The sequence below is a fragment of the Vidua macroura genome, chromosome 2 (genome assembly GCF_024509145.1).
Source record: "Vidua macroura isolate BioBank_ID:100142 chromosome 2, ASM2450914v1, whole genome shotgun sequence".
NCBI lineage: Eukaryota > Metazoa > Chordata > Aves > Passeriformes > Viduidae > Vidua > Vidua macroura.
Window position 1 is genome coordinate 6404844 of NC_071572.1, and position 23798 is coordinate 6428641.

Genomic DNA, 23798 nt, shown 5'->3' on the forward strand with positions numbered 1-23798 from the left:
TATAAGATGATCATAGAATCACAGAATCATGAGGTTGGAAGAGACCTCTAAGATCATCAAGTCCAACCTATGCCCTAACACCTCAACTAGACTATAACTCCAAGTGCCATGTCCAGTCTTTTTTTAAACACATCCAGAGATGGTGATTCTACCACCTCCCTGGGAAGACAGTTCCAGTACTTTATTATTCTTTTGGTGAAAAATTTCTTCCTAATATCCAACCTGTACCTTCCCTGACGTAGCTTGAGGCTGTGTCCTCTTGTTCTGTCAGTTGCTGCCTGGTGGAAGAGACCAACCCCAACCTGTCTAGAACCTCCCTTCAGGAAGTTGTAAAGAGCAGTAAGGTCACCTCTAAGCCTCCTCTTCTCCAGGCTAAACAACCCCAATTCCTTCAAACATTCCTCACAGGGCTTGTGTTCCCAGCCCCTCTCCAGCCTCGTTGCCTCCTCTGGACACGCTCAAACATCTCAATGTCCTTCCTAAACTGAGGGGCCAGAACTGGACACAGCACTCGAGGTGCAGCCTCACCAGTGCCGAGTACAGGGGAAGAATGAGCTCCCTGCTCCTGCTGGTCACACAATGATAATATAGTATAAGATGATAATATAGTATAAGATGATATAATAAAACAATTGATCAGCCTTCTGGAATCATGGAGTCAATGCTAATTATTACCCAGCTGGGGACCTGTGGTGACACCTTCTAACCATCCTCACTCTCTCATGTTTACTGAAGTTGAGTCATTTCTCTCAGAGGACCAGAGAGACCCCAGACTCCTTCCCAAGGGACAGTTCCTCACTCCAGAAATGGACACAGAAGCGTTTTCTGACCTGAAATGAGAGAGGGCTGGTGAGCAGCCAGTGGGGCTCCGCGCAGGGACAGGCAGCCAGGGAGGAGGACACCTTTCCCCATGCTGGGCTGGTGCAGCTCCAGCCCTGCTTGCTCCCAGGGGATGTCCCCACTGCCAGGGGCCAGGTCGCTGCCCTTCCCAGGGGTTTGGCTGCAGAGGAGCTTTCCAGGGGCACCTCTTGGACAAGAGCTGCTTCAGCTGCTTGGGACGGGGAAGAGAAACTCTTCCCTTGAAGTCAATGCAGCTGGAGAGGTGCCAAAGGAAAAACTTCCCCGTGGTGCACCCGGAGAAGATGAAAGCAATTACAAAGAGAAGAAACAGGGAAATGTTGTTATCACCCAAACCAGCACTGGGGCCTCCAATTCCAGCTTAATTTAGGGAGCATGGCAGGGCAGAGGACCCCAAGGCACGAGGTTTTCAGTGCTTCTGCACATCAGATGAGAGGAACTGTGCTCAGGGGAACCTGCCACCCAAACAGGTATAACAAATATATTAAAGAAAGCAGAAACTGTGAACGAGGTTTCACTGCAAAAGAAATGTAAATGCAACTCTTTCTAGTTAATTTTCTATCAATTAGACCAGTTTTTTTTTCCTCTGACCCAATAACCACTGGTCAATAACCTTGGGGGATAAAGGAGGGAGGAAGAGGAGGGAAAGACTTCCACACTTCCCTGTGTGGCAGGGAAGTGATGACCCAGAGCATTTTAGAATGGCAAGAGGCAAATGTGAAAAAAATACCAAGTAGAGGATCACAAAGTAATTCAAGTCAAACCAACATTTAAAACCAGCATTTCAGTAATGGGGACTAAGGTAGAGGAGCATTGGAGGGACATTATGCCTTCAGTTTTTAAAACTTTAAAGACATTTAATGCTTTCTCACACAGCCCAAACAAATGAATCACCTTGCAACAAGACAAATAAAAGCCTGCTTTAAAAAGAACTATTTTTCTTGTATCTTCTATGGTGGATTTGCCATTATCAGTGACAGGCACTGGCCTACCTACAGTATTGAGCTAATTGCTTTATGATATCCTTTGGTCTGGAAGTTTCTCCTAATACCAACCTATTCTTCAAACCCAAATTTTTCCTCCCCTCTGAGCATTAAATTGACCAAGAGGAGGTGATGAGCATGGCTGAGACACAAGGAGTGTGTCAATGAACAGAAAGGCTGCACTAGGGATGTTTGCCAGTGACAGCATGGAGATAAATGTGAAGAGAAAGAGAGATATTTTGAGAAGGAGGGATGAGCACAGCCACTGAAAAGCACCAAAATGAGCACACAAATAAGGCACAGGAGACATTCAATAAGTGAAGAGGTTTGCCAGAATAGAGAGAAAGAGGGTTTCTTCTCTGGCAGATCTCAAGCAAGAAAAACTTGCCAAACAAACTGGAAGAGGAAGGAGGTGCAAAAAAAAAAGGACACAGAGCAGTGAGCAGCACTTCCTCTCTATGTGAGATTTTTTTTTTTTTTGTGTATTCAAGTTTTTCAAAAGCAGTCACACCACCCAGCTTCTGGAAGATGAGAAGTAATGCACGTCCCTTCTCCTCAGCCACAGAAAAACCCACTTTTTAAACTGACATTATCTATCCACTGCTGCCCTGCACCCACCGTCCCTGCAGTGCGGGGGCTCCCTGGGCAGAAACACCAAATGTGGGTAATCACTGGCAGGGAGGAAAGGAAACACTGAAGCAAGGTGCTCCACCCCTCTATCCTCTCTCCAGGTACCAAAGTCCACCAGCACAAACCTCCTCTTTCCTTCCAAGACCCTTTCTCAACAGAACTCAGAGACGTGTGTGGGAAACGTTCCTCATTTTCCTGGCAGCACTGATTGTCCTGGCTGATGATGAGCAGCAGGGGAAGAAGGTGCTGAGCTGTCCCAGCACCCTCCTTCAGGAGCCAGCACCTCTGCAGTGGCCACCCCTGTGCCCCCCAGTCCCCCAGGGATGGACTGCTGGGGGACAGGAGGTGGTTTGAGGGCAGGGGACCAGCCTTCCCACGAGCACAGGGGCTGGGAATGTTTCCATGCTGGAGGCCAAATTGATTTTTCTAGCACAGTTTCCACATTAATGCACAGCTCAGCGGGGTCCAGCATCACACCCAAAACATCTCGTGGCCACGACCCGAGGGAAGGAAGCCATGGGTTGTGCTGGCAGGGCCTGGGGCTCCTACCCTGCAGGCGCCAGCAGGACTGGGGGTGGAGAAACACCAGAGAGAGCTGAAAAAGGCAGCTCCTGGCACACACAGGGCAATCAAATACCTATTGAAACACAGCAGCACTTCATTCATATGCTGTCTTATGTTCTCCCATCTCGTGGTTGTGTAAATAAGCCATAGAGAGCATTAGCCATGGCATTCTTCATAACACAGCCCTAATTGCTAGAGGCTCCATCGAGCTCTGTAAACAGCATTTTGCACTGATTTTGAAAATTAGGAACTGAAGTTGCACTTATGATAATTGCCAACTCATTTTGCTCGGTGCTGGAAAACTCATTGCACCTTTGCTTTTCACTTTGTAGCTGCTAAAACAGATTTTCAAAGGTATCTTCACTTACTGACCCACACATTATTTCTCTGTTAACAGACCTGAGGGGACTTAACCAAGCACTCAGTCAAACAATTTTTTGCCTCCCCAGACTTTTGCCCTGCCAGAATTTGCTTCTCTACTTCTTCATTTGCTACCTTTAAAAAAATGGTATTCTTGTACCACTAAGACAATTCTCACAAAACCTGGTATTTTTTCCCTGTTTTTTTTTTTTTTTCTTTTACAGGGGAAATGTCTGTATCTGTCTTAGAGACAACCCTGTAGAATTTCTGACTGGAGAACATGGGTAAAAGCTGAAAGACCCAAAAAAAATCACAGAATCATTAATGTTGGAAAAGCCATTCAGGATCATCAAGTCCAACTTTTGACCAAACACCACCACACCAATCAAACCACAGCCCTAAATGCCACATCCATGTTGTTTCTTGAACACTTCAGGATGACACCACCACCATCCTGGGAAGCCCCTTCCATTGCTTGGCAACCCTTTCAGTGAAGAAATTCCTCCTGAGAATGACGATGCTGAAGGAAGATTTAAATGTGAGGCTGCAACTTGACTTGGAATCACATGGTTACAACACGGAATTCAGTGCACACAGGCACTGAGCAATTTCCCTCATCCATGTTTAGGAATACCAAAATTTCATTTTGCAATTTTGCAATTGCATTTGAGTGCAGGAATGGATAATGGTGAAGGAAACCTAATTCATGTGGATCTGAGGTATTTTTCTCCTAAGATGTCCATCTGCCCAGGATCTGTTGTGGGCTGGTTCTCAGCCAAAGCTCAGTATTTTGATGCAAAACGTGTGCCATGGGGCACCCCTGGGCTGAGCCCACACTGCTGTTTCTCAGTAACATTATACCCCATCAACTGAAACCAATTTTTTATTTTTAAATCTCCCAGCCAGGTATCTGGTCTCCTCACCCTTATCTGATGGCTGCATATCAGCATCCCTGGGCTGCTCAGGCACTTCTGCCTCCTCAAACATAATCACAAAACCACTTTGCCACCTAAAAACAAACCTTTCTGAGTGCTCTCACGGGGCTTCCAGGGTTGCATCAGCCTGGGAAGCATCAGGAGGTAACAAGATGGGCAGAGTATTAAAGAGCAGCAGCCCTAAACCCTCTCTAACACTTTCCCAACTCCTGCTGTCTGCTCTTCCCAAGGGGCGTGGGTGAGCACCCAGCCCTGCCCTGGGCTCTCCAGCAGGACTCAGGGAAAGCTGTGAGGAGCTGCTGTGCTCCTGAGAGGTTCACACAGCCCAGGGGACTCGAGCAGCTGCTGTGCTGTGGCAGGGCTGGGATAATTTGCTCTCCTGTGCCAGCTGAGCCAGCTCCTCCCTGCTCCTCCTTCCTCCTGGTGCCCAACACAGGAGCTGGGAGAGCTGCTCTGTTTTCCCTAAATCACCATTTAATCCGGGACAGCAGAGATAACACTGGCATCTCCAAACCAAATCCTGCACATAAATACCAAGCTGTAAGTCTGCCCCGAGCCTGCCAGCAGTTCCTGGGCCCCTGGAATACGTTTGCAGACCTTCAGCTACAAAGGCATTTGACCTTCAATGAGGTCTTCAACTACTGGAACCACAGCAGATGCTCTTATCACATTGCACTGGGTACCCTGCCTAGTGCTACTACTCTTAAAAAGCCCTTCATACTCCCCCCTGCACCCCCCAAAAAACTCCTAACATGTGGCAACCGTGACTGGCTCCTAGTTGTTGTCCTTGGATTTCATCACAGCCCAAATGAGGCTGCTCCTGGTGGCTCACTTACCCTCCAGTAGCCAATGTCCACTCCTACCTGAGGATCATTTTGGTTCCTAAATAGGTCATTTTTGCACTCACCTGAACCTTGCTTGCAGACAGGTGACCAAACCCTGTTTGCACCCACTGCCCACCTCTCAGCCTTCTCCAGGCGCCACAAAAATCCTTCAAGTTACTGCTGTGAAGGTCAGCCTGTGGGACAGCCCACTGGCAGTGATGTCCTGGGGAAACAAAACAAACCCCAAACCCCTAAATTTTATGTATGTTAGAACTGAACAGATTAAAGCTCCAGCAGCATCCAGGACATGAACTGCATGTTGCACTCAGCATATGGCATTGACAGCCACAGCTGACTGACCACTGACACAAGAAAAGGAATAGTACCACTTTCCTCAAAGGACTACTCAGTTTCCCACTGATTTGGTGATGAAAAGTACAGAAGAAGAAAGGGGTGAAAACATCCTTTATGCCTGTTCATCTTCTCTGTGCCCACAAGGCTGAACTAAATGATAGCCCAGCCATATCACTGCACACATCTTAGGCTACTTCTTTTCTCAGTCTTCTCTTGTGGTGTCCCTTCCTGACTCTTTCAATGATTTTAAGTTTTTGCATGTCCTTGGAGCCAACTCTCTCATGTTTCAGTGCTCCCATGGACTCTGGCAATGGCTGAGTTGTTCGGGTGTGACTCCTTCAAGAATCTTCCAGCTCTGTGCATTAAGGGAGTCAGTGCTTTGGCCCATTTGTTTAACCATTAGCCCATCCATTAACCCTTGCCTGGGATTTTGTTACTTTTAAATTGCTTTGTCCTACAGTTTGACAATACCTTCTATGAGAAAAAGAAAAAATAGTGGGATGTCATTTGAGAGCAGCACTCCATCCTAACAGAAAGCAGAGTGTGCTGCCCTCTGTGAGAGAGCAACCACTGCCTGTCAGGAGCTCGGGGCAGGACAGGAGGGAGGCAGAGAGCTCCAATGATAAACCCATTTTCACGTCCCCCAGCTGCTGTGCATGCCCACTGCCCCACTGGTCCCCAGGCAGGGGCAGCAGCAATTGCATTTTAACCCTTGAACAAGGTCCCTGGCAGCAGGAACTGGCAGTAAAACACTGACACTGCTGCCCTAGCGAGGCTGGGAGCTGAGCCCTCCCTGCTGCTGCCACGGTGAGGTGCCTCTTCCCATCTTCCAACCCTTCAGTGTTTCTATGGCTTCCCAAAATAAATATGGATAAAGGCACCTCTCCCCTCACCTCTACAACTCATCCCTGCTCCCTTTATCCCACTGCAATGGGAGAGGCCAGCACTGCTCCTCCTGGGCACAGCAGCTGACAGGACAGCTCTTCCCTCCTGTGGTGACAGGGGACAGCTCCTGTGGGGCTCGGGATGGTCCCTGTGCTCCTAGACCAGACACACAGCTGTGCTGCACCCCTGCCCATGTCCCTGTCACCACAGGGGCTCTGCCCAGCAGCTGCTCTCCCTCGCCTCCATTCTCAGCTTTGCATGGAGTTTCCCGCACCAACAGGGAAATGTCATGTTCCACCTCCCCCAGATGTCCTGCTCTCTCCTCTTTTTGGAGGAATGCCTTTGTTTTCCTGCAATGAGGCTGCCCTGTGCCCTCCCCCCGCATTGCTGCCTTGCTGGCACCTTGTCCCTGGCACCCTGTGCCCCCCTCCACAGGGCCCTCGGGCAGCAGCCCTGCATTGAGCTCGCCTGGGGTTGAGCTTCAGCTTCATTCTGTGCTTGAACTTGATTGGGCACCACCTGCACCCTTCCTTCCTGCACTCAGCACCAGCACAATGGGAACAGGCAGCACTGGCTGGCTTGGACCTGTCCCTGAGGTAAATCCTCACATTCATCAGCCTTTCCTCCATGCACGCTCAGCTGGACTGATTCCTCTCTCTGCCTGTTCCCACACTGGCTAAAGCAGCCATGGAAGATCACAGAATCATATTTGGACTCAATCATAGACTTTAGAGCTCATCTAGTCCCACCACCCGGCCATGGGCAGGGACACCTCCCACCAGACCAGGCTCCTCAAGGCTTTTATCCAACCTGGCCTTAAACCCTGCCAGTGATGGGGCATTCACAGCTTCTCTGGGCAACCTGTGCCAGGGCCTCACCACCCTGACAGGGAAGAATTTCTCCCTAATATCTGAGCTAAATTTCCTCTTTTTCAATTTGTAACCACTCCCCTGTTTCCTGTCACTACAGTTTCTGGCAGAAAAGTTCCTCTCCAGCTTCTCTGTAGTCCCTGCAGACACTGGAAGGTGCTCTGAGCTCTCCACACAACCTTCTCTTCTCCAGGATGAACAGCCCCAGCTTTTCCAGTCTTGACAGGAGGTGTGCTCCGGTCCTTGTCAGCTTCATGGCCCTTCTCTGAACCTGCTCCAACAGTTCCATGGCCTTCTTACGGACAAGACCATCTCACATGAAGCTTTCCTACCACACTCATCTGCTGGCCCCTTCATGGCTCTCTGCTCTGATTCCACACAAACTGGTTCTGACCTAGGTAAGCTCAGGTTTAAACTCCCTCCTAACACCTGCACTAAGTACGACGTTTGAAACCCTTCCCAGGATCAGGGCAGCAACCAAGGACAAGTATCCTCTTCCCTGTGGTCTTGGCTGAACCCCTGCATATTCCTTCTCTTTATTAACCAATAAATGTATTTGTGGTCAGGAAATCACCAGCTGTGAAATCACCAAGCCTTGCCCACCTTTGACCTAAGAATCAGCTCAACTTAGCCAAGCTGTGCTCATTTAAGCAAAGCATCATCACTTTAATGCTACTGGGAAAGTTCTTCCACACAGCAAGGCACAGATTCAGGGTACTTTGTCTTTAGGATCAACAAGTTCTCTGCCACAAAAATTCAGGAAGCTTTGGGATTTCCTGTCCATATATATTTCTCACTTTCTAGTGATTTTTATCTAAATACTTCGTATATAAATACCAACATCACTACTTCTAAACTGTAACCACTGGTAGGACTTTTCCAAAAAAGCAAAGATAAACTGCTCCCAAGTTATGTATCTGGAAGAAAGCTTTAAAATCAAATGCTGTTGAAGGACTTAATTAAACTCAGAAACACACCACTATTTCCTTATTTAAGGATCCCTTTTTGTCAAGCTCCTCAAGGACAGTTCTCAGACCCACAGCTCAGTAGCAATCGTTGCTCTTACTTTCTAATTCCTTCTTATCTGTAATTCAGCTTTATATTATTTTTTAAACACCTATTTTTATCTCTGGTTTTATCCATCTCGTAGCAGTACCATTTTTCTCTCAGCCTGTAACTTAATGAAAATTCTTGCAACAAATGCCACATCTTTGGCCATTTTCCTCTTAAATCTGCCTACTACTACAATTAGTAGCTACAAGCAGATCAGAATCACTTGCAGTAGGACTCAGCTGTGGAGCTCAAGGGCCCCAAGACCAAGATTCCTTGGAAAGCTCAGCTCCAGACTCCAGCCTCCCCCCACCCTGCCCAACTCCTAATGCTTGGAAACACCCAGATTAAAAATGCTTCACTTGGCATCACGTACTTCATAACTGAAGAAGCAGAAACTGCTTCTTAAGAAGTACAACTGACGAAATATTAACTTGTGTTTTTTTAATAAAGTGAAACAAAAGCATTCTAAATAATAGCAGCTTATAGATCCAAACTGTCCATCACTTGGGAGCAGAGTGTGATTAAGAAGTGTGGAAACTGCAAAATATTAAAGCTCTGCAGCAATTCCAATTCATGACAACCCTTCCCACAGCACAAGGAATGCTGCCTGATGCTCTACTGATTTGGTCTACTTGCTCATTGGCAAAATATGGATATTCTTCCTTGGTAATGCCATATCCTCTTTTCCAAGGGGGAGGAAAGGTACAAAGCCCTTCTGGTTAGCACACAGTAACTCTTTCCTAATTAGCAATGTTCTTTTACAGCACTGAGAAATGAGGACTTTTTGTTTACCATTAGTTGAGGTAAGTGTATCTTGCTTTTATTTGGGTTTAAGACTACTTTAAAGGAGTAGCTTTTCAGTTGCAGCATGGTTTGTCAAGATTACAATATTTATGACTGCATAAAATACATAAGTAAAAAAAAAATGATTTGTAGAGTTTGTTATCAAGAGCTGAGACTTACACCTTTACAGAACTGCAAATACTGGCTTCCTAACTGCTAGTTGATAATTTTGCTGGCAAGAACATTTTTTACACTTTTCTTTAATCTCTACACCCTTTTGTCCAACTAGTAAGAACTAGCAAGAAAGTCAGCTCTACCTGTGGTTAAACTGTTGTAACAGCGTTAGATAAACTGTGCTGATTCTTCATTAGAACACCCTTCGTTTGAAGCTACAACATAAGAGGCGATTCTTTTTGTTCAAAAGGAACTATCCGCATGCTCTGTGCCTGTAACACTTCACACTGATTACAAAAAATTTAACAATGCAACCACTAACATACCCCACTAATGAGAAATTATGAGAAACTGTTGGATGCAGAACCTTCCGCATCAGTCAACTCTGATCGATAAGAAAGCTATCAATTTTGAAATTTAGATTTAATGCATTTTCAAGAAGCTAATGAGAAAGGAGCAACTTAAAATAAATACCATCATTAAAACTGCAAACTGTTACAATGATATATTATAAACTTGTCCTAAATAAACCTAGTGCTTCAAAAATTTACCAGTGAATTCGTATTACAAAATATGTGAAAATACAATAGAATACCACAAAACAACGTCCTTTTTTGGGGTCAACAATGACGCCAAGATGATTCAGTCTTAACTTTTAAAATTGTTAATAGAACATATTGTAATATATAAGTTGCAATTTGGTTGAAATCTAGAGAACATCCCCACCACAACTCAATCTTCTTCATTCCTCCTCTAAAACTAGTGCCAAACTTCCTGTCAAAGTTGGTATTTTCTTCAAGAGCTTTAAAATTTAGCCATTACTTATTTTCTACTACTACATTTTGGCAGCAACTATTTATTGGTCTGTTATTGCAAAAAGTGCAATTTAACAATAAACCAGTCTGAAGGTCATTCTATGTCTTGAGGATACATACCATATATTTCTTTAAAAATAATCATACTTTTGTAAGCAATACTTTACAGTAGACACCTCAAATCTACCATAGATGTAAAACTTAAAACGAGAAAAATTTAGTCTCTAAATCTTTATACACATATTTATATTTGAGTTTCTATATATATTATATATATACACAAGCACAAGAGTATATATAAAATATATATAATCAGATTCAAAAAAGAACAAAAACTGGGCACTGTACATAAAATCTTTTTAAAACTCAAACAATAGAAAAACTTTAAACATTAAACAATTTTAATAAAAGTTTCTGTACAATGCTAAGCAGTTTTATTTACATATAGAAAATGTAATAGGAGTAGTGTTTGAAATTACAGAACTCCTTAAAATTTCAATGGCAGGTAATCTGGAAAAAATAACAGCATTCCATTCACAAATATTTTCAAGCAATAAATATGTATTTATAAATAGTGTAAATTTACATCAAGATTAGAAACAAAAATCACAAATCTGAAGTTTATTCCTTAGTCTATGTGCAACCCATTTATCTTTGTGACTTGGCTGTTAATTGTTTTAAATTTTATTTAGGAACCAAAAGTGTAACCGTCATGGTTTCAAAACAAGACAGAAAAACATAAAAGCAGTAAAAAATTTATATCACCTAACTCTTCACATTAAAAAAAAAAAAAAAAAAGAAAAAAAAAGTTGCCCAAAGAAAGACTTAAAATTTCTAACTACCTTACAAAGAAATGACCAGCTAAGCTAGTACTTTTTCCAAGGGAAATTCTGAAGGGGGAAAAATGGATGAAACCAACTCATCAGCCCAGAAACAGAGAAATACAAAAGAGGTGGTCTTCAAGTCAGTAGTCTGTATAATGTTGCCAGTTTTGTCAGATATATACAAAACATGGAATTATTTTTTTGAAGTACAGCTGGATGAGCTTTATTTGTTTTGAGTTCTGGAGTAGGAGGCAGTGCTCTCTCCTGTCCAGTTGGTTGACACTCCGCACTTGGAAGGTTGCATAGACACAGCTTTCAGCCAGCAGCCTTACGGGATAGCTACAAAAATCAGTGGTGCAGAACTGGGTCACTTCCTGAATATCAGAAAAGTTTTCATTTAATGTCCATGAAAAAATGTCAAGATGAGGAGGATGGCAATGGAGGAGCCTGAAAGAGAAAACATTAAATTACCTTTTCTACAAGGGTGCAAAACTCTGTGTTTAACTAAGACCTGCACAAACTGTAACCATGAGAGTTTAAAAGTCACACACGTTATTCTTTTTACACTTCAGGACTCTTTTGAGAGAATAATGGCATTTTTTTTCCACTTTACTCAAAGACAACATGTAGTTTATCAACATTCTGCATTAGAATTTTGCCTGTACTGCAGACTGGAGTATTCTGTGGGGATGTCCGTGTTAATATGATGTGAGCAGCCACAAGTCCCGCTGTGGCAGCAAAGAGCTCCATGTGGCCTCAGTGTAGATATATTTTTATACAATCTAAAACAGGGATTCTCAACCTGTTTACCAATGGGGAGATGGTCCATTTGTGGCTCTCCAAAGCCTTTGTGGGCTTCATTTCCCCTCCTCCCCTCTACCTGAGCAGTAACATATCCCCCTGAGCTTAAGGTAGCTGTGGAAAGGGTCTCAGATTCTCTGCCATGGGGACCAAGTGCCTCAAGAATGAAGTGAGGTGTCTTGTTCCTGCCAGGAGACGAGATCCAGAAAATGACCTAACTGCTTCCCAGTATTGCATTTTGTGGCATTCCATCAAAGTACTGAGTCTCTCATGGCATTTCCTCTTCTTTTCCTGCTATCTGTGGAACCCCTTCAAAAAATCTCCTCACAGTCATTAAAGACACTTTAGATCATATCAGAGTACCCAGCTATGGAACTCTAATATGGCTCATTCCTGTGTTTGCTCCTGGTACTTCACCCCAGTCTCTCTTTGGCCTAATTCACCTTTGCCAGTTGAGATTATCTTCATCCCGTGATTTACAACAAACCTTAACTCTCCTCCTGCATCTGACAGATGTCACTTCTGGGCTATGACTCTTCCCAGCTGAGTGTGTATCCCCTTTGAAAGAAATGAATGGCACAGCAACTTCCTAGAACAATTATCAATGTCCTTTAGGGCCCCATCCTTAGGTTTTGGTGGGGGTAGGAGCTACTTCCAGATTGAGAACCCTTGTTCTAGGGACAGTATCATCACTGTTACCTAAATAATGTGTAAGCACAGACAACAAAATACCCCTCCCTCCCTCCCTCTCATCTCCATACGGAAACATTCTTCCCCATTTCCACTCAACTGGATGAAGTATCTGAGAACAGGTGTTTATTTGTATGTTTTTCTGTAACAGATCATCACTTTGAAATTGCAGCATTTCACAGACTATAATGACAGTGACCTTCTAGAAGCATGAACTGAAGTTTAACCAACCCAGGCTCTGTGGGACTAATGAAGAGAATTAAATTCAGAGGACATGGTCCCAACACTCTCGCCAGCCTCTACTGACGAACCTTGAGGCCTTAACTCAGAAGGTCACAGCTTAGCATACTACCAATACATTAAATAACTAAACACACATTTTCTGCAGCACCTGGAAACAAATCAAAAGGCACAACCCTTACTGGGCTGTCATATTAAATCCAACATGAAATTCCCATAACACTTAGTCCAATGTTTGTCTCCTTCGACAGAAAGCCAAGGCTTATAAGTACATCCAGCATCACTTTCAATGTGGTTACAAAAAAGCCATCTTTGCCTGGAACAATGAAACCTGGGTGAAATGTTAGGACAGTTGTGCTGACGCAGTTCAAAGCAGGAGGCTGCCATATATAGCACAGAGCTATAATGGCAAAGAGGCTTTTTGCTTTAAATTGAATTGCAAAGGAGGCCCCAAGCCAAGAGACAGAACTGTTTGAGAGCATCCACTTGCTAAGCAGAAGGACAGTGCTGATTTGGGAGGGGATGGGTGGGGAAGGGGAAGGGTCTGAGTGCATAGGATGCTCTGCTGCTATACTGACTTCATACCACAACCAATGTATTAGAGATGCTCTTGAACCTGGTGCTAGTTTCTCCAAGCTTCACTGTCCTGATTCTTCCCATCTCCATCTGATCCAGTTATGGTCTTCAGGTGATCTCTATTGGATTTTTAAAGCCACAACTTTATGAATTGTAACATCATACTTTTCCTGAAAACTCAGTGGTTATGTTCTGCAGCAAGTTACTGTAGTATTTCACACAATTCTGACTCTTCAGGTTTTGTTCTGCAAATATCACACACAACCCAAACCTCCACTTGAATCAGAAAGTCCGTGGTACTCGTACAATGGAGCACCAAGACAGTCTACCACTGCTTTACAAATAATGTATTTATGCATCCACTTATTAATTTGACTTACTAATGTAAATTGATCATAGACTTGCATCAAGTCCTCCATTTTGTACTGTTCTAGCACCACAAAGTTTTCCAGGTTCGTGCTTATCTTTCGTGCACAGTCTTGGCAATGTACAACATAGGTCTTTCGAGAATTGCTCTCACTAGTGACAAAAAGCAGATCAAAGACTTCCACCTATTAGACAGGAAACAGAAAGCCAAGTGTTACAATTTCATTTTTTAAAAAGTTAAAACCATGAAAATGGCGTTTTCTTCAAGATTTACAAGCTTACCCTGTGCATGCAAAGAGAAAAATTAGATTTGTTCAGGGGAAATCTATTCTCCTAAGGCTTGGGCAGAGAAATGAAGCAGTGTAAAATCACTAATATTACACTTAGGATATCTGCATGAACAGTACCACAGGAAAGCTTTGGGTCAATATTGACAAAGCAGGATTAGTTTGCTAAATAGTAAGATGATTATTTCAAAAAATTATACTTATTTTTCCTTTTTACTGTCTGCTAAAGAAGTTTGTTAGTTATTTCCTAACTACTGAACCACATGCTTATCCTGCCCAAGAGGTTCCATCAGAGGATAACTAGAAACTCATTTTCAGGAGGTAGGAAAATGTTATTTTCTTTTAAGCTTCATGAAAACTATTATCCAATACTTTAAAGCAAGTATTAACAGTAAGCAGAATGAAAAAATTCAGAAAAAAAGGTATATCCTGCAGAAAAGAAGGACTTAAGTTCTCTCTCTTCTGGGTGTGTTGGTGACTTCTGAAATGAAGACCAATATTCCTTTAAAATGAAGCTCAGCAGTTCAAATTTTATGCAGGAAGGGATAACAACATTTTATAATAACTGAGAATTGAAAATCAACCTAGTGAAAAACAAAATTGTGGTAGTACTGTGGGAGAGCCTTCAGCAAAATACAGCCCATGTCTAGAAAAACATCTGGAGGAGCTCCTGGAAGGCAGTACTGAATCACACAGATGTGCTTACAGCACACAGCAGATGCTGCAGCTTAGAACCAAAATTTAAACATCACCCACAATAAAAGACAGGGCAAAATTTGAACAACTATTACAAGGGTAGATGACCCAACACATTTTTACTGACCTCACAAATGCTACAGTAATGAGCTGGCTCATCCTTTGCTCGTCCATGCCAGACAATCTCCTTTCCTGCAGCAATCAGAGCTTCCCTCAGTGTCTGACACTGTTTGAGAGTTCTTAACAGGCAGTACCTGCAACCAAAAGCAGTTGTGTGTTCAGTTCAGCATTCAACTGGATAGTAAAACTCAAGAAGGCTTCAGTTTCTTCCCTGTACTTGGAGCTTGCTCTTCCTCTGGGATTTCAGAAACAGCTGCCTAGAAAGAATCACTGGACTCATGGTTTAGGGGGAAGTCAGACCTTGTGCTTCTGGACCTCTTTCAGGACTGCCCCTTGCCCTGCAAACAGGCTGTACCCTTCATTTTTGACTGAAACACATGAATGATCTTTTAAGCACAACAGAACAATGTGTCTTCAAAAGCAATTCACGTATTTTATTTTGAACCATAACTTTGTCAGCAAAAAGTTAGTTTGAACTGCCAAGTTCAGCATAGCTGTTTACATTTTGTGTGACTATAGCCTGATCCAAAGGACTCTTTTAACATCCCAAAACTTCTGTTACTTTCTTGGCAGTATTAAACTTTATTATCCTGAATTTTCTCGAACTCCAAGTTCTGCCAGGAATCACTTTATACACAGTGGGTACAGAATCTATGAACATGTATCTTCTCCCATGCAGAAGGAAAAAGAACAGACAGGTTGGTATTAAGAAAAAAAAAAAATCAATTCTAGCTCTTATTTTATGAATGAAGAGAATAACTTCAAATGTCAACTTAAAACCCACAATTCCCTGTCATACCCCCCTGTAAAGGCAAAAAATACCTAAATAATTTTACATCACAATTTTATACTGTTCTCTTCCTTACAAGAAAATGTAACTTGTTTTCCAGCATTTTATGAGCTACGTATGTTCTTCAAAAAAAACTGGCAAAATAGGTCACCAAATTTCTAAATTACAATGTTATTTACAATAATTTTAGCTCTCAGCTACCCTATTTATTTGAGCTGCAGCCTTTGCAGCCTTCAATTTTCTCCTCCACAGGGTAGTTATGTTACATGCTCATTAGAAGCAGAAGGAACATTGAAAAGAATTAAGGGTAAAAACAAACACTGGACAGAAGACAAAGTGCTCAAGAGCTCTATCAAGTGTTTTCAACTTGAACCTTCTCCCATTAGAGCCTGAGACATGTAATACATATATTCTCTATTTAAAAAAAAATCCCACCACATTTCTTTCATGTGTTTCCAAGTAGTTAGTAGAATCTCAGGATTCTGAAAATACTCTCCCCTCTTGTTTTTTACACTCATACTGTTCATCTTCACTAAAAACAGTGGCTTCACTATGGCTTCACTAACACCCTCACTGTAAGGGTAACATAAAACTGAAAGTGTGTTTCTCTGTTAAACATCTTATTTTCATGTACCCAATTTCAAGAAAATTATGCAGCTCATTAAGCTGTAACTCCTTCAACTCTTTTGAAGTTTGATGTGAATGTGAGTTATGATGTTAAGGCCAACCATAGGTGATAGATGAAGTATTAATTCATTTGAGTGTTGGGTTATTGTGCTCCTGACAAGCTCATTAATTTTGGAAAAGCATTCATTTATGCAATACAGCCTGATTATTTTAAATAAACTTAAAAGGTACCATTCTTCTCTTCTGCTGTTACCTGGAAAAGTCTCTGGGCATCCCAGAGAGCAACTACATGCACACCTGCACACCTGCCACCATTGTTCTCCACTCCTGACTTCCAAAGACTTTTCAAAGTGTTATTTTCAAAGCTACAGTTGTGAAAAAAAACTGTCCAGAATGTAACCCACTTACAACACTGCTACAATATTTGCCAAACTTGCAAACAAAGCAGAAAACAATAGCTTGAACGTGAACTCCCTCTCCTTGGATAAAATTCAGGTCCTAGTAATGGACCTTGAAAATGTAAATTTTAATGATTTCATGCATTTAAATATGAGAGAATGGATACAAACTATCCATGTGAATATGCAGCACAATTTCCTGAAGTTTGGGAAGCCTTAAGAAAGCCAAAAAGATTCCCAGCAAAGTGACAGTGTGCAAGTTCAGTGGGGTCAGCTTTTAGCATTGCAGGCCAGTTTTTATTCTGGTATAGTGAGAACTCAATTGGAAGAAAATCTAGACCAACCCCTTCTCAAAGTCTTTGCAGGTATGGCATAAGGATATGAGTAAATCATGTCCAGTCAAATTCAAATTCAACAGAAGAGAATTAAAAATGGACATAACCCTGATTTATTCTAGATGGGCAGTGATAAACCCATTTGAATACTCAAATATTCAGTAGAACTTCTCAAAGGTGCAGAGACCATCCCAATGGCAATGCAGAACCGACCTCTTTGTACCTTCCAGTAATACAGCTTCCCTGATGCTGAAAAGTATTTTACCTAACTTCATGATTTTGTGCAAAATAATTTCTCCCATGTCATGTTCTTTTACATTTCTGAAACTATTTCTGTAATAGAACTTAGTATTTCAGTTACTTTGGAATTAATTTTTCAAGCTTTTATTACTATGTTCATTCTACCTCTAAAATTCTTCTCTTCCTCAGATGCATTTGTAAAAGTCCTGGCTTCCATCTAAGAGGTTTGCAGTTAATTTTTCTTTTCATGAGGGCTGTCCTCCCTCAGCCAAGTTTTCAGTGTTTTTTTCTGCTATGTTCCTGCTCACACTTCTACTGTTAAAATCAAATCTTTAAAAAACATGCCATGAGAAAGTTTCAGGTTTTGCTCTTTGACTTTTACCTTGCAAGACAGAACTGAACTGCACATTAACTAAAAATATAACAAGGCATCAGATTTCTTCCAAAAGCAAAGTTTCTTTCTATTACTTCTTCTCTTCTAACACTCCATTTCTTTTCATCACTAACCTGGTTCCCAATATTTTTATCTATGCTCAAATTTTAGTTTATTGACTCTGCAGTGGTTGCTTTCACACAACCACTAAGATATATTTGTATTTATCTTTCAAACTGAATTAGAAGCTACTTTTTATCATTTTTCAAGAGCTAATCTTTTGTACTATGCTGATACCTAAGAAGTCCCAGAGACAGAAGTCAAAACTACCTTAACACTATGTATCTTTGACATGCAATTTTTGACAAATCTATGCTCAGCAAAAAGATGACAGCTGTGTCACTTATTTTTATGTCCTGATGACAATGAAGCCAGCTATCCAAGATGAAATTCAATCAGCTCTATCAAAAAATGACTATTTTTTCCAGCATTTTTAAACATATGCATACACTCCCATATACATAACTTATAAATGTCTCTATTTTGTACATTAAAAATTCAGGTGCTGTGGACAACAGCCATGATCCCAGATGGTTTTTCCTGCAGACAAGGAGCCCACAGGAAAATTATGTAACTGCTTCCCTCTCTTAAGGAAATTAATGAAGGTTTCTGCATTTCCAGTGGGTTTACAAAGCCAAGATCAGACACCAGGCTGTGCTGATACTGATTTCTAGGAACTGCTATTCCATAACTACAGGAGTGACCATAACAAAAAGTTATCTCAGGCTGCTGCTACTGGACATTACAGACCAGAGCTAATCATCCCCTCTTTTTCTCCTCTGTAGCCACAGCAGGAACTTGAGTTTTGGCTGACAACTAACCTGGATGGGGGAGGCTTAATCCGAGTAAACTGGAAATGGTTTCAGCAGAGTGGAAAAAGCAAATGCACATGCACACCCAAAATTTCTATCTGTTCTTCAGCATTTCTGTTTATTTGTAATCTACACTAAAGTTTGAGTCTCTTGCTAAAAAAAGCTGGGCTGCTGTCAGCCAGCAAGACAATAGCAAATTACCATTTTGTCCTCTGTGTTTCTTCATAACATTTTAAGCAAATCTCCTGGAGAAGGATGTTGAGCTCAGTCACATTCTTCTCCTTTTAAACCCAAAACCATGGCAAGTGCAAAATTACAAGTGGCCAAAATGCCAAAATCATATTTTTTCAAGAACATTCCAGAACTGCTTTGAGCTTTACAATAGATGTCTGCTGGGCATTGTATGTATTTTATATAAATAAAGATAAAAGTGAAGCTTGTGGATGCGGTATTTTTTGGACTTTTTGGCTTTCTCCCTCCCACACTCTCCTGCATTTTCCCCTGTTTCTCATTTCTAGCTACTCAATTTCTCTTCTCCTTTTTATGACAGCTAGCATTAGGTATATGAGCACTAATTGTTTAATTGAAGGGGCAGGACTGCCAGGCCCTCAGCAAATGCTTTATTTACCCTAAGTATTGGCTCCTAGATGTTAGGAAAGTATTCACACACAAATGCTACCCTGTAATCAAGCTTTAGAGTGACTACAAACCTCCCTGTTGTCAACTTCCAACATTCTCAGTTCTTCCAAATTTAACATTTCCCCACTGCCACCATTCTGCAACAGATGTTCAAGCCTAAATTAAATTTCTACTGTAAAAAGATGTCGCACTCAGATGTCACCAAAAAATCCCACTGGGGGAAAAAAAGACACTCTTCTTCTTTGCCCCTTTTTTCACAAGTTAACTCACCCATTTTTTTAAAGCCCATTTCAAGGCAAATAATAAAAAGATTCAATTCTTGTTGATCCAGTATGCTGGTAAGACTAAGAAGGGCTCAGAAGTGCTTTGGTAGAGACTCAGGCAAAGCAGAGTGTGCTGCTACCAGAGGATTCTCATGATGAGTAATATGCTTTGGAATTCATTCCCCCACTTTAAGACAAACCTATGTTATATGCTGACATGTTCATTCATTCCCCATCCTCAGTATGGTGCTGCAATATGATTTACATTTCTTGAAGTTGCACCCTTTGAAGAAAATCACTACAGATGCTTGAAGCCTGGAATATTCCTGCATTTTGGAATGTGCATATGAGAAATGTCACTAAACTCAATTATTATTTTACACATCAATCAATTCATTGCTCAGAAGAGCAAAGGGAAGAAGGCTCTCAAGTTCTTACTTGTCTTTATCTAAAAGATTTATACTGGACCTATCTAAAAGATTCATACTGGACAGCTCCAAATGACAACATGAGAACACTAACTACAGGTTCTAGAAATGTAGAATTTAACTTTCCTGTAAAAATGACTATATATTCCAAGTCTAATATTTGGGTTGATGACCTTATTTTCCTATTTCTGATGATACATACTCCAAACAGCTGCTGTGATCAAAGCCAACTTCCTGTAAACTGCTGAATTAAGTCTATGGCACATTTAACTAAAAGAAGTTATTTAGATGATTCTAAAGCTATGCCACAATAACATCATATAAAAGATAAGAAAATTAGGGATACCTGTAAGTATTGTGCTTGAAAAACAGAATCTAAAGTAATTTTGGTTTGGTTCCCAGGAAGAGAAAGGTCTTGCAAAGAACTATTTATAAATCAACCACTGACTTATGTGTGAAGAGGAAAAAGGCACAGTAAATCTTCAAATAAACAAAAACTTACTTTATCATTTCGAAAAGCTTTGGATCTGAGACCTTGATATTCCGAGCCATATTCCATGAAAGGTGAACCATGGGCACTATGGACTTCACGCTCTGCAGCTTATTCCATTCGTACCGTTCCACTGCCAGCTTGTACTGACAGGCTGCACAAACACACAGGAGCAATCAGGCAGGTGAAGGAACAATTATCAGCCAAGATCTCTCTGTTTGTAATAATAATTTATATCTTTTACAGCTAAACTTCATTCACAATGAGCCATTCATTCCAACTGCATTTCCATTCTTTAAAATGTCGTAAGAAGTGTATTTATGATGCTGAAAGAACACACAATACCACAGCAGCAACAAATACCTGTGCAGACAAGTTACTGACAAGTGTTTGATTTCTTTGCTGAACATGGAGCAGTATTTCAAAAATGGTGAACTAGTAAATTTTAAAATATTCCAGATTAAAAAAAAAATTCCAGGTTTGAAATGTCTGCATCTCACTCTATTCACAATTTATCATGATTCTACACTGCTATGGTATATAATCTCTTCTTGAGAGAAGAAGTGAGTCAGACTTTTTCATTAAGCAGCCTACTCACTCCACCCTTCTTTTAAAAATATTTTACAAAATTTACTGTGACTGAACATGAGACATCTCTCAGTCAATCACACAACCCTAGAGATACACTCTTTATTGCACCATATAAAGACACATTTTAAACTACTTAAGAAAGCAGAAGTTTTTTTGGAAGTACATTCTCTTCAAACACTTGACAGACTCTTGTTTTAGCTGCAGAATTTCCTTCCACACTCACAGATAAAAATTCTTCCAAGATCATGGTTCAAAACTGAATAATTCTAGAGCAGTAGGTCTGAGAAACCTAATGCTCTTTTATGAATTAAATTTTACAACTGTTTGCATTTCCTGATGCTCTCACCAAAGAGTTATTAGGTACCCACTCTCCCACCAAGGACTAGTCCTTAAATTTGTATGAAATCCATAGTGCATTTTGCTGGGTAGAACAAATTTGGGAGAAAAAGTTAAGAAATGGCCTAAGAAGACAGTACATAAATTAACATACACATTTTACTTCTACAAGCCCATTCAAAGCACGAGTGCCAAGACTGCCTTCTTGCTTCTTTCTCTTCCTTTTACAATGGAATTCCTTAAAGCTTCAACACATCATATTTTAAAAACACAACACATTGGTTTTTTTTTTCATCTAGTAAAGTGTGGAAAATCAGTAAGAACTGGCAGGTTCTGTGCCATGTGCAGTATAATATTACCTACAGAGAGCTCAGCTCAGGCACTGCTCACACATACCTGTGAGAGGGCCAACGTTCCACGCAATGTTGTTGCACCAGCCAATAGCCTGAACCCAGTGAACAGTGCCAGCATTTATCCACACCAAATCCCCTGGTCTTTGAATAAATCTATAAACTGGGACATTGGCTTCATACAAATCTTCCAAGTTTGGCCACCAAGATCCCATTAGGAAATTCATATTGTTCCTGAAACAAGAGGACAGATAAAGTCTTCAGCATTTCCCAATGGACATGTTAGTGGCAGGTACTTCAATGCCTGATACCTGTGCAAAATGACCATCACCATGAATGCTTGCTGCAGCTAATGAGTGACCCACAAACAGTAGCCAAAAGGAAAAGTGCCATCTGTAAAATTCTTGATCATAATTCCACATTTCACATCTGCGATACATTAGAACACCTTCCCATGTGACATCAGTTTATAGCTTCCAGTTAAGTTCTATTTTCCTTTAAGTTTCCCAGTATTTTATTAATGCTGAGGCAGACCAACCCTTGGTCAGATCCAGTGTGGCACTGGTGGCCAGTGCTGCTTTTTCCATCACTGCCTGACCTCCTGTACAGACCACAGCAGCTCCCAAGGATGTTTTCTGTTCTGAACATGTATTCATGCTGTCTGTGTGTGCATGTGCAGCTTGCCCACACAACAAGCAACCTCTTGGCAACACTTTAGCTATGATCCATGGGTCTGTGCTACCAGCCAAGAAATGCTGACCCTTCTGAAGACCATGGAAAAACACCTCCATATGGATTTCCTAACTATGAAGTCTTCCCCTATGGTTATGCAAAATCCACACTCCTCTCCCATTCTTATCTCAATATTACACTGCTTTTATACTGCACCATGAGAGATTATTTGCAATGCACAGTTTTCAAAGGCACTCAAGTGCCTTTGTAGAGGCACTGTAGACATTTTGTGAGGTTACCAAGCTCTCTGTTTCTCTGTCAGCCTCAGAAGGACAGTGACGTGCAAGTAACAAGGCCTGTTGTCCCAGAGACATCACTATTCCATCAGTGGAAATTATATTTTTGAGATAGCTTATCTTTTTAAGGGTGGATGAAATAAGAACAGCTGTCAGCAGACAGGCAGAAAATAGAGAGACACTGAGATGAATTCGCAGAGCTCTGGAAAAGTTCTGAAGTCAAGAGCTTAATCCAGTCTCAACTGGGTAAGAAAAACCTTCTTCCATATGATCAACCTCAGAGGCTCCTGTTTGAGTACTGGCATGATTAGGGGACACAACTGATGCTCCCTCTTTTTTAGTGTGTGCATGTACAAACAAGTGTCGTTCTGTTTGTTTTTAAAAGCACTCCACACAAGGCATTGCAGAGAAATCCTAATCTTTGAGCTGGCTGAGTAGTTCCCCAATGCTCAGGGTACCTCAGCTTTTCCAGGGAGTTACAAATATGTAAGTCTAAGCAAAACCTGCCATGGCACCTCCTGGATCTGAGCAAATTAAGCTTTCACTCTAAATGCAACAAGAAAACATGCCAAAGTGCCAGTGACTCTCTATTTGCTTCTGACAAGAGAATTCTGCTTTTGCTTTTGTCACAGGCAACCCAAGTTTCTGTATATTGTACAAATGTGGTATTTTGCATGACCTTTTAAAAGACTTTTCTGACTACATGGAAAACCCACAAAATAATGTCCCCTTAGAACACCCTCATTAATTTCCTCCCTCAGGTCTGAGACAGGCACAAAAAAAAATTGATAAAATTAAGAGAAAAAAACCATATCCAGCTTACTTTTCACAGAAGTCATTCATGACACCCCAATAGCTTTCAGGGACAACAAACCATTCACAGTCACCTGGACCAATATTTATATTTACTGAGCAAAAGTTGTTATTTTCTTGATGACCTGAAATTAAAGAGAAAAGTAAACACACTTTATGTAAGGCCTTTCTACCAAAACAATGCCAGGAAATGCAGATACAATTACTAAAAAAAACATAGAGCATAGTTTAAGTATTTTTATGTATTTTATATGACACATACACTATTTAGGTGCTTCACACAGTTAAGCTACCAGAGACATGAGAATTCTGCTTTTGTTAGTTTGTGGAATACAAAATTGGAAATACCAATCTTGGGGATCTGACCAATATTTCAGCAGTTCCTCCCTCCTGTAGAAACAAGTACTTCAAAAGCTCAGATTTTTTGGTTCATGATATCTCCTGATAGTCCTGGTCAGGTGCAAAACTTTGTGACTTCAGGCACTAAACAGGCAAGGAGTACAAAAATCTTTCCGAAAAAGATTTCAAAATTCATGTAGAAATGCCCAGTATTTTATCTTCTTTAGATAGCTGGAAAATTGAGACACAGTCCCTAATG

The 23798-nt window shown here is 41.3% G+C and overlaps 1 protein-coding gene across 15 annotated transcripts in view; it reads right to left on the bottom strand.

Annotated features, from left to right (window-relative positions):
- Positions 1 to 9113: 9113 nt before the first annotated feature.
- KDM6A (lysine demethylase 6A) overlaps positions 9114 to 23798 on the bottom strand; it is a 150618-nt gene continuing 135933 nt past the window's right edge. For 8 of the 15 annotated variants that reach the window (XM_053971958.1, XM_053971952.1, XM_053971953.1 and 5 more), the window contains 7 exons: positions 23211 to 23325; positions 21466 to 21653; positions 20155 to 20296; positions 14695 to 14821; positions 13599 to 13769; positions 13259 to 13337; positions 9114 to 11358 (listed from right to left, as the gene is read on the bottom strand). In XM_053971958.1, the coding sequence (XP_053827933.1) occupies positions 13281 to 13337; positions 13599 to 13769; positions 14695 to 14821; positions 20155 to 20296; positions 21466 to 21653; positions 23211 to 23325 (800 nt within the window). In that variant the 3' untranslated portion in view covers positions 9114 to 11358; positions 13259 to 13280. The other 7 variants (XM_053971955.1, XM_053971949.1, XM_053971957.1 and 4 more) reach the window with 2 other exon arrangements.